General features: G+C 45.4%; 1 protein-coding gene across 1 annotated transcript in view; it reads right to left on the reverse strand.

Moving 5' to 3' along the window:
* Positions 1-1,233: 1,233 nt before the first annotated feature.
* Positions 1,234-12,087, reverse strand: part of COX10 (cytochrome c oxidase assembly factor heme A:farnesyltransferase COX10) — a 593,978-nt gene continuing 583,124 nt past the window's right edge. Inside the window, exon 7 of the mRNA XM_078650861.1 lies at positions 1,234-2,169. Coding sequence (XP_078506987.1) covers positions 1,757-2,169 — 413 coding nt within the window. The 3' untranslated portion in view covers positions 1,234-1,756. The remainder of the gene's footprint in view (positions 2,170-12,087) is intronic.

Consider the following 12,087-nt stretch of genomic DNA (forward strand, 5'->3'; position numbering starts at 1 on the left):
TTTAGAAACATTCTTTGTATATTTTATTTCATGTTTCCGAATAGCTTAGAAACCCATAATTTGCAGGAAAATGGCAAACTCATCAAGTACTACACCTTGTCATGACAAAATATCAAACAAAACTCAATGATTTATCAGATAACATATCGGGGTAATAGTTTCCTAAAAGGCCATCAGGACCTCTGAGAACATTGCAAGCCATGAGAAGAACAAAAAGAGATTTGTATATGTTACCAGAACCCTCGAGCCTTTATAGAACACCATCAAATATTACCATTATTTACACTTAACGGCGTGATTTTTCTTTCTCTTTTTCTATGTTGCTCCTAAGAAATCAATGGGAGGACATCATGACATTGAATTAAAGGTTTTCAAACTATTGTTATGCTTGAAATAAAACACACCACATGTGCTAACTCCATACAGACTTTAGCGAGCATATACAATTCAACACCACACAACAATGGCAGCAGGGAACGCGGCACAGGATGCTCTAGAGACATGGGTCGGATGAAGTACCGGGTTTGAGATGGCCACAAAAAGGAGACAACTCCTTGATGTATGCAGACAGAGAATGAATATGTTTGCCAAGACATTACTAAACAAATCAAATTTGGATGTGCACATGACCTCCAGTCTGCAAGAGGGTCAACATCTTCATTGTTCAAAATCAATTTAGTGATCTATGGAAATAACAAGGACGTCTCGTGCTGTTGTCAAGGGGTCGAATGTCCATGTGGGACTGGAGAGCGGTGTATGTGGGACTGGAGAGCGGTGTATACATATATCTGTGTATATATATATATATATATACACAGACGTTTAAAAACATGTTTTGCTGCCAAATATTGTGCCGGGCCTCGCCCACAGAGCAGTAAGTATCTATTGCATTGTTTTCCATATATATATATATATATATATATATATATATATATGGAAAACAATGCAATAGATACTTACTGCTCTGTGGGCGAGGCCAGTCACAATATTTGGCAGCAAACCATGTTTTTAAACGTCTGTAGACCTAATACGAGAGCGAGACAGGGCAAGAGAGACATGGAGAGGCCAAAGCGAGACATACGAGAGCAACAGAGAGGACAGAGTGAAAGAGGAAAAGGATGGTATGGAAAAACAGAAGGGTGAAATGTACAAAGTGAGCTGCATTGAGAAAGGGGGGAAATAGGACAGAGCGAGCGCTGGAGAACCAGCCAGCAGGACTAAATAGAGAAGAGATGGGAGAGAGGTGTAGAGGAGAAAAGGGAAAAGTAATACTTAGCAAAGGTAACCGTTTATTGATGCACTGCATTGCCATGTGGACGTTATGGAAACTAGTACAACTATGTTTTTTAGAAAATGTACGAATCCGGGGAGATATGGCATAGTTTGCAAAGATAAAGTGTACCAGTGTACAAACATTCACATACGTGTGATACATACACAGACGTGCCCGACAGATCTGCGCTTCATCAATAACTGTGTTGCTTAACAACGCACATGTGCAGCAAGCCATGTGGTACTTTTGCTGCACATCACCCAGACCCAACTGGTGAAGTGGAACAACTTATAAACAAAAAATAACTTAATTTTTATCTTACAAAAAAAGATGTTTTTTTGTGTTGTTTTTAAAGGAGCCTTTAAAACATGTACAGATGGTTCCTGTACAAGAGAACGGATGTGTTTGTCTTCGGGTAGGGGGCTTGACAGGAGGGGCCGCTGGTGTCACGAGGCGCTAGTCAGTCCTTCCTGTGACCACGCTTCAGCTGGCCGGCGTTGCAGCTGGTGACTCCGCCTTGCCCACCACAGACTTCTTGCACGTGAACATGAGCAGCAGGAGCATGGGCAGGTGCCAGAGGCTGCAGAAGAAGAGCCTGCGCGCGCTGGCGCGGTCCGCGTCCCGGTAGAACCGGAAGCCCAGGTAGGCGATGCAAAGGTTGACGGGCAACGAGATGATGGGGAATGTCCACGTGGTGACGTCGAGGGCTGGCGCCAGCGTGGAGAGCCCGATGAGGGCCAGGCAGTGGCGCAGGGCCACTCGCCGGCAGAGGCCTGGGTTAGTGACGGACATCATGCAGTATCCCCCGCGGGAGTAATCCTCGCGCAGGTTCCAACTCAAGGCGTTGAAGTGAGGGAACTGCCAGGAGTAGAGGATGCCGCCGAGCAGCAAGGCGCCTAGAGAGGAGACAAAAGCACAACAGAGAACCAGGTCAGGGTCTATTGGCAGGACTCGAAAAGCACACATCAGGAAACCCCCAGCACTGAGACCCACACGTACCCCCCCTACACACACAGGTGCACCTCAGCCCTATTCTGCATTATACAGTGCCAGCAATCCAGCACCGAGATCCACACCCGCCCCCCCCGCACCATGAACCTCAGTCCTATCCTTCAGTACCCAGATGTTCAAAATACTGAAATGCACCCCAGTCCTATCAATTCAATTCAAATAAGTCTTTATTTCGACTAGATGTCATAAAAGACAACATGTTTAAAAAAGAGAACAGAAAAGAAACAACAAGAATAAAAACACAGCATCAATTCCATAGTACATTGATAGAATGTGTGAATAATTATTTCAGCTTATGTGTTGCAAGATCAAAAGGATGTTATTGTGAGTTCTACTGAGTTGATCGCGTCTACTGATTGTTCCATACACGTCATTTAAAATCAAAAATATTATATATTAAGATTAAAACATACACCAATTTTAATACAAAAATGTACAGTACATTAATGATATTTAGGCAATCAAAATTTAAAACAGGATTAAACTGGTGGGGTATTCACTGATTTTAATTTATTCCTACGAATTGCCCACATTCAATTCAAAAATTTGGCCACTGCGATTACTAGACTCTCGGAACAGTCCGTTCTTAAAATCCTTAGCGCTTCTGTTCCTCTTTTGATGCCTTTCTGAATGCATATTGGCCTAAACCACTTAAAGCGTGGAGATTTATACGCAGGGCATATAAAGAGGACATGAGCTAAGCTTTCTGGTTGGGTAGTGCAGAAAGGGCACAAAAGACCATTACTGGTTGACCAATTACTGGTAAATGTGTTAATTGGGAGAGTTCCCACCCTATACTGGTGGAACCGTTTCCGATCCTCAGGAATGGTTATGACATCCCAATACTATTCATAGGCCGGTATGTGTTTGTGTTCCAAGAAATCCCTAGTTGTTGAAGGAACAGTACACTTTTGGAAGTCTCTTTGAATTACCATGGCCCAATATAGCTCCTTTAGGGTCTTGCGTGATGGTGTAGTGGATTATCCATAAGTCCCCCAGACCCATAGCTTTATAGATCAACCTAACTTCTCTGAACCAAGGTATTCTACTTCATTTGCCCATGTCTCTAGTTTCTAATAGAGCCTGAGCATATTGAGAGAGTTCTGGGGTAACCCAGATCCTCCTCCAGTATGCAATCGGTCTAAAACGTGCAACGTCCTAAATTCTCTGACAGCCCATATCTAAGTAGAGGGGTATCAGCGGTGTAGATGGAGGAAGCCTCGCCAGGCCCCTCATGAACTTATTTTGGGCAATTGTCAGGGCGGAGATATTATATGGCCCCCACAATTCTGCCCCGTATAGTACAGAAGCCCTTATTTTAGCATTGTATATTTTTAGGGCTGGAGCTATTGGTTGTATAGCCGAGGATCGTAGTTCTCTTAAGAGCACTCCTGCCAACAGTGCATGTTTAGTGGATAAGTAATTCGAATGGGGTTTCCATTCCAGTCGAGACCCCAAAGTAATTCCGAGATAGCTAAAAGATTGGGTCTGCTCAAGGAGCTCTCCATTCAATAATGCCCTTCCTTTCACAATCTTGTACCCGTGCATGACCATGAATTTTGTTTTAGATACGTTAATGGTTAAGCCATAGTCTATACAGAAATCCTCAAAACACCCAATTGCTCTCTGGAGTCCTTGTTGTGTTTTGGAAATTAAAAGGGTGTCGTCGGCAAACATTAACAGGGGTATTGGGACACCATTTAACTTGGGGGCATCTGTAGATGAGTCCTTAAAATAATCAATAACCCTGTTGATGTACAACGTAAACAGTGTCGGAGCCAAGACACACCCTTGTCTTACTCCTCTCAGAGTTGGAAATTTGTCAGTGGTCTGGCCATGGCCCCCCCACCTGACCTGCGCAAAATTATTATCATGAAATTTAATTAAAAGAGTGAGGTGTTCCGGTGGCATGCCTTGCTCCTGAAAAACTCTCCACATCCTTGTACGCGGCACTAAGTCGAAAGCCGATTTCAGATCTCTCCACATCCTTGTACGCGGCACTAAGTCGAAAGCCGATTTCAGATCGACAAAGGCTGCGCATAGGGTGCCTCCTCCAATTCTCCAAGAACTACCCACTTCCAATAAATAATAGCGAATCTAAAACCTGGTCCACGGTACTCGTGAATGGGCGAAAGCCAGCTTGCAGTGGTAACATAACCTCGGCGTCGTCTATCCAATTCTGGATCCTGAACAGCACGAGCCTAGCCACCACCTTCTGGATACAGGCTATCAGGCTAATTGGCCTGTAGTTGGCGGGATCAGCACGATCTCCTTTCTTAAAGATAGGGATTATTTCAGCTCCCTTCCAGATGTCTGGAATTTGGGAGCCTTTGGCGATGGCATTGGCAAGTAGCTGTATATACGGTGCCCAGACCTCTCTGCCATGTAAAAAGAGATCCGCGGGTATCATATCTGGTCCTGTAGCTCTCCCTTTAGGGACAGTAGTTAAGGCATATTCAACTTCGTGCAAGCTGAATTGCAATGGAGTAATAGTTACATCATTAAGGATGGTATTACAGCTTGTCCCTTTTTCCCAATCAGGGCATGCAAACTGAGTCTTAAAATGCGACACCCACAATTCAGGAGGGACAGAATTTTGCGGGTAGGCCTTGTGACACCCCTTACCCCATTTTACCAAGTCCCAGAAACCTACCATGTTTCTCAACTTGCTTGCTTCAAATAGCTCTTCCCAATATTTTTCATCCCAGGATTTTTTAGCTTCCTGCTGGGTAATTTTATAGTTGCGTCTTGCATCTTGTATTAGATCCCTGTTCTTCAATCTTATTGCTGCAGCAAGTAATTTGTATGCAGCCCTACAACTTTTACCGTACCAAGATTCAGCCTGCTTTCTATTGTTAAGTTGTGGGCCAGTTACCTCTTTAATAAAAAATGTACTGAGACTTGTAAAAAGTGTTGTGTGAATTGGAACAACCTTGGACATAAGATCACCATCAGATATACATCCCTGGAGCTCTGTGGTTGCGCTTGCTACTAGTTTGTCCATTTCAATAATATATTCCTGTTTCAGAAGGCATTCAGTCCATTTCAATCTCCTAGTATCATTTGTGGGAAAAATGTCGATAATTATCGGAATGGCTACAGCGTCCTTTGCTTTAAATAATTCTAACTCTAAACTAAGGGGGTTGTGGTCACTCTCTATTCTTTTTATAATAGCCATATCATGAATGAATGACCAGAACTCTAGGTTGACTAGAATATAGACTATCCGACTAGTAATCACCCCGTTATCAAATGTAGGTCTCCCCTCTTTGTCTGTTTTTGTCCTGCCATTTACGGCCCTAAGGCCCTGTTCAAGGCACAAGGCTTTAAGTTGAAGAGCAGTCTGAGTCCACCATTTGATGGGGGGAATGGTCAGTTGAGGAATCTGCCAGCGCGATCTTCTCCCTTGGTGAGTTCAATGTCATTTTGATCCAAGGGCTCAAAGGAACAATTAAAATCACCTGCTACCAATAAGTTTACCTTGCCGTTATATGTATCCAAATGTTGGCCCAGCTTTGTGACTGTCTCGGAGGGTTTACCTCCTAGTTTGCTCCTGGCAAAGACCTTGAAAATAAGTACATCTCTACAGTCAGGACATTGTAGCTTTACAAAAAGAATGTCATTGCAATTAGAGTTTATTTGTTTAATTGTATACCTATCATCCTGCTTAATCCAGGTGGCCAGGCCCCCCATAGGCCTGCCTCTTTTGGTGTGGACTGCAGGTACGAAAAAGTTCAAGTAGCCCTGCCTAAACTGGGGTACCGTCTGCCAGGTCTCCTGGAGTAGTATTACCGTATGCTTGTCAATGAAATATTACCAGTCCAGGGACTCTAGTTTGTTCTTAAGTCCTGCTATATTCCAGGACACCAATAGTTGGGCAGATTTGTTATTACTAATGCACTCCTCTGTCTGTGCGTGCCTCCCTGTGTGAATGTTCCTGAACATAGCTTTAGTCCTTGTGGGTGGAGTGTACTTTATATTTAAACTGTGTTCTGCTCTGGAATTTACATCTGTATCTAAATCTCTCCCATTTTCTGCTTGGGTCGTGGTAGGATAAGGGTCATTTCCTTGCCCATTTTTCCCCCTTCTATCTTTTGTGAGGATTTCATTTGCCCTGTCATGTATTCCCTTGGTGACCACAGGCGAATCGCTGCCTCTAGGCACAAGTCGGTTATAGGATATCCCATTTGTACGTCAGTCCACCCAGTCAAGACCAGACAGCAAGGAAAAACGGTTAAATGTTGGAATATTGAAGCCTGGGGTTCGTGCTTCCCTTACGCCATATTTCCTTGGCTCTCGTGTGTTAGTCATCTGGTACTGGGTGTAGAAGTATGTTAAATCCTTAGTGGATATTCCTCCCTCTCCACTTTCCAAGTACCAATCCCTTAGATACGCAGTTGCCCTACGATCCCTGAAGTTTACAGCTACCACGTCCCCCGGTAAGTCTTTTGGTCTCTGGTCCACCCATCCCAGTCTTCGTACGTGCAGGATCTCCCCGCTTATATTGGGCGGTAAGGGCTATTGTTTGTGAGCCAGTGAACAACCTTATTTTTGAGTTCGTGGTGCCCTTCTTTCCTTCCAGCTGTTAGTTCGGGGACCCCGGTAAGGACTGTGACATAGGCTGCCGATTCGGGTGGCAAATCTATTCTGCGAAAAGTACCTCGTTCGTCCCTATCTTGGGATCGGACGGTTTTTCCGTATTTGCTATCTGGGATAGGGTTCTTTGCGTTAATTGGTCCTCCCACCCTCCCTTCCCTATCTTTCTTGGCTGTATTAGTTGGTTTTGGAGGGGGACAGATTATTTGCCTGTGACTGAGATGTAATGCCATTATTGATTACTTGATTATTTTTTTGCCCATCAGATATTGGCACTCCGAGAACAGGGCTTGCTGTAGAGGCTGCCAGTTCATGTAAGATTTTAGTATGTGATGTGATTACCTCCTCTATACCCCCCAGCTGTTCGTTCATTTTTTTTACCTGCTCCGTTAGTGGTAATATGAGAGATCGAATTAGATGTTCGATGTTTCCCAATAGTTTTAAGTGAACGTCAGTGGGAGAAACTGAACATTGCGGGTGAGTTGGATTAGCGGCTTTGTCCTGCAAGCCCTTGGGGGGACTTATGGCTATTAAAGCCGTTTTTGGAGTCTTGGCACACCTGCCCTGGTGCCTGTTTCCCCCACGTTTCCTTTTATTTATTTGCCCCAAACAAGGTGAGTTTTGAACATTTGACTTCGTAGTAGGCTTGGGGTGTGTGTCCATGTTGGTATCACTTATCATGGGGGATTCTAAGTACGAAACATCAGTGTCAGACACCCCGCTGGTGTTAATAGAAGCACTACGCTCTAATAGTTATTGAGGGATGCCAATATCTCCTGTAGAGTCCCTTTCTGTGAATGTATTGAGGGGCAGAATAGATTGCTGAATGAGGCCCAGAGACGAGCGCTTATTATACAAAAGCTCTATGGATAAGCGACGTTCCGTGAGGGCTATTTCCTGTTCTAGAACACTTGCAGCCCATGTTATGAATAAGTCTAATGTCCCTCGAACAGACCCTCCTACCAGTGATTTTTTACCAGGACTCATTATTATCACCGCAGTATTCTTTCAAGCTCACAGTAGCTACCGTAGTGCCTTTACATAAAGATAAATTATTGTCCTTAACAATACTTAGCAGTGTTCAGGATTTGAGCTTATTCCCAAAACAGGGAGACTACAGCTTACTCAGATCGTTCCAGGTCAGTTGTCCAATGTCCCGTCGCTAATGTCAGAGGGGGGCCCCAGCCCGGCCCTTTTTCGGCCGCAGACGGCCCGCCCTTTGCCCGGGCTTCGCTCGGCATGACCCACGCGCGATCCCGCGACGCGGGTGCTGCATGAAGTTTTAATCGCCTCCGGGCGCAGGTATGACGGCGTCAAACAGCGCCGCAAAGGATCCTGGGTAGTTGAGTCCCCCACTCTGCGGCCGCAGGTGTAGGAAGAGCGGCAGCGGGGGGACTCACAGGGCAGGGGAGAGCGTCCAGCGCCAACAACCAAGCAGATACGAGGGGTAATCTGAGTGTCCCACAAGAAAGACCAGTCCTATCTTCAGCACGCACTTATACTCCCAAACTGGGGCCGAGGTAGTAAGTGCACCTCACACCCGTCCTAAGTACTAGAGTTCCAGCACTGAGGTCCACACAGGGCCCTCCCAGAGCACCCCGGGCCTGCCCTGCATCAGCCACTAATATACAGAATACTGAAGCCAATATCCCAGCCCCCGGACGCGCTCGGACCTTCCAACGCACCCAGTCCTGTCCGGCAGCACACACTGGTATTCCAAGGCTTGGACAAAAATTGACACGGGACTCTGCCAAAGCGCCTCGTTTTGCAAGTCACTGCTTTTCGATTGCTAATCAAACGCCGTTTTGAAAAGCTCCTTAATCCTAACTTTTAGCACATTAGTGCAGCCTTGATACCCACAGTCCAGAGCACAGCCAATACAACTCAACTCTTCCAGAGCAGATGCAGCCCACTTACAGCCGGGGAAATGAAGTTTTTTGTCTGAATTGACGCTTGGACTCTGTTTTGTGACAATCAGAATCCTGCCCCATCTGGCAGGTGCCACGGGGGAAGAGCCGGCGCATCTTACTCACTCGGGGCGTGGAGCCGAGGGGGCCGAGGGCAGGACATCCCGCGTCACTGCTGCTCTCGTGAGGATTCCACTCACTCGATCTTTCTTCGAGGGCTCAATTCGGCCATTAACAGTTTATTTGTAAGCATAACAAAAGAGCTTTAACTCGAGGCTGGGATGAATCAATCGGGTTATTTGTACGGCATCTAATGGGGCATTTTTTTTTTTAGGTGCTAATCAATTGCTCATCCACTCACCCAAGGCCGGAAATAAATGATGTATAGTCGATACTATGAAGTGATCAAGGGGCGGGGGGAAGTGCAAACTCAGGCTACCCCGATCACTATAAACACTATCTTAAGCTGCTATAAGGTATAACAAACTTTCCTGCCTTATAGGGGGACCTGTGGCCCTCTAGCGGTCTAGGCCTCGGCTGCGGAAATGGTTCTAATCCAGGCATTCCTACATGCACACATTGTGTTAGGGTGACCAACCGTCCGTAAATTTCACGGACAGTCCGTAAATTGGACCTCACGTCCGTTGTCCGTGAGGATCCTTTTAACGGACGCCGTTTGTCCGTAATTTTGGCCATCACCGGGAGCAGCGCTGCTCCCTGTGAAAAGCCTCGAGCCCCTTGATGCTGGCGCCTCGCACTCCTCCTCGGAGCACTAGAGCAGCCCCTCCCACCCATTGTAATTCTGTATGGGGCTGATGATTGCCACATACAGAATGACAATGGGCCCATCCGAAGTGTTACCACATGCGGTGGGCCTCCTCCTGCCTCGGTCAAGGACAGCGCATTTTGTTAGATGGAAGGAATGGCAAACACGCACAGGCTGCTGCAGAATCCAGTTCATTCAAAGAAGCTGGTGAAAAAAGTTGAAAAGAAGGGGCCCGGGCTAGAGTTCTTTCAGTCTCATCATTTTAGCAAAGTGCAGTTTCAATATTATATTGAACAAAGCCATGATTGCTGCATTTTTATTTTCTGCATCTAACAACCACTGACAAAGCCAATACTTCTGGCTTGTTGTAGGTGTAACGTTACTTGTGTTATATATCTGGATAAAAAGACAGAAGAGGCAAAATACCAGTCCGGTGGCACACTATGCTAAGCACAGATTTTTAGCTTAGTTGTTTTAAGCCACCCGCCCTTAATTACTCAAACACCCCCTTTTGAGAGACGCCCCCTCCCCCCCTTTTTTCATCCAGCTTAAAGCCCTGGAAACAACACCATATCTCAGTCGCCTCAAGTCCTAGCACTGCATCATGCATGACTCATGCCTTCCACTTTTTCAGATTGCCTATGTGCAGGAGCATAGTGAATCCTCCGCCACCCCACCCCACCCCTTGCTTTAGGAACTACAGCAAGGGTGACATTTTTGATGGGCCTCTTCTGTCTGGAACTCTGCAGATGAAGGCTCAGCTCATAATTATTATGAAAAGGTTTGCAAGTGAGTAAGTGAAGGGATGGATGGATTGGTGAATGGATGATTGAAAAGGTGAATAGATGGATAATGGGCCAAAGGATGGATGGATGAGTGAAAGGGTGGATGATCGGTGAGTGAATGGGTGGATGGATGAGTGAAACGATGGATGAGTGATAGGGTCAATGGATGGATTCACGAGTGGATGCGTAGATGGATAAGTGGCTGGATAGATGGAAGGAAGAATGGCTAAGTGAAAGGGTCGATGGAGAGAGAAAGGGAGGATGGATTGATGACTGAAAAGGTGAATGGGTGAAAGGATGAGTGACTGGATGGATGAGTAAGTGAAAGGATAGCTGGATGGGTGAAAGGGTAAATGGCTGGATGGAAAAGTGAATGGATTAGTGTACGGATGGATAGGCTGAAAAGGTGGAGGGATGGATGAGTGAAATGATGGCTGAAAAGATACACAATGGATAGGTTTTCAAATGGTTGAATATGTTTGGATATAAATGGGATTACTTATATCATATTGCGCGACCTCCTTTGATGTGTCTGTAAAACCTACCCTTTGTCCTGAAGATTTGTCCTGAATTTTGACCCCCTGTCCTGAATTTCGTCCTGAATTTTGACCCTTTGTCCTGAATTTTTACACTCACCGTCCTGAATTTGCACCCATGACAGTTGGTCACCCTACATTGTGTGATTCTGGTCACAGTTCTTACTCTTTCTGTACTCCAGTTCCCTTTCCTAGCTAAATTTGGATAATTTTCAGCTTCTATTTAAGGTGATCTAAACACTTGGTATGTAGATTCTATAGTTACTGTGGCACGGGCCACACGAGGGGTCACGGGTATATGCGACTCTCCTTCAAAAAATAGGAAACACATGAAATTGTAGTTCCTTCCTGCCACTCTCCCTCTCCAGACCCACTATGGGAACGCACTGGCGGAAGGGGAGTTATGCTGAAATTTTAATGTTCCTTTTCATAGGTAGAATACGTTTGAGTGAACAGGCATAAAGTGTTGTTTTTGGCCTAGTTATTGTACTCGAGGGTTGTCTATACTCTCCTTAGTAAGGAGCCATTGTCTCTCGAGGCCGCCAGCTTAACTTTGCCTTTCCTTCAGCGAGCAGCAGTCTCAAGCAAAAGATAAGCCATCTTGGTCAGATTTGGTTACGCTAGACTTAAATATTCATCATATCAAAGATGTAATTGGGAAACTATCGTATCAGACTATTATCCATAATATTTTATCGTAAAAAAATAAATAAACATTAGATGTGCTGGATACTTAGATCGCATGGGTCACGGAAGAGGTATTTACCGAGGGGAAAGCGCTGATGGGATCTTGAGGCTAAGCAGATCCTTGGCATTAGCCCTACTTTAAGGTCTATCTTTAAGTGCCCCTACCTGGGGCTTATCCTGTCCCCTGAGACCACCTTCTACTTCTGAGCCATAAGAGGAAGAAACTAGTTTACAATACCAACTGAAGCTCTGTGCCCCAGCCATCTTGGATGACCTCAGAATGCTGTGCTGTCTGTCGCATGCGCATGTCTGGGTCACATCAACGCCTCATTAGGGGTAGTAAGTGCTATTTAAAAAAATAAAATTTTGAGTATCTTCTGATTATGCTCCAGTCAAGCTCTTTCTCCATGGACTGGTGACATTGCAAGGCTGCCATGAGATGTTGTCAGGTGATACCAGATAGATCTGCCTACCCTGGCTTCCACGCGGTAGATGCCTTCTCTCATCTGCATAGGGGTGCATTTCT

The sequence above is a fragment of the Lissotriton helveticus genome, chromosome 7, assembly GCF_964261635.1.
Source record: "Lissotriton helveticus chromosome 7, aLisHel1.1, whole genome shotgun sequence".
Lineage (NCBI taxonomy): Eukaryota > Metazoa > Chordata > Amphibia > Caudata > Salamandridae > Lissotriton > Lissotriton helveticus.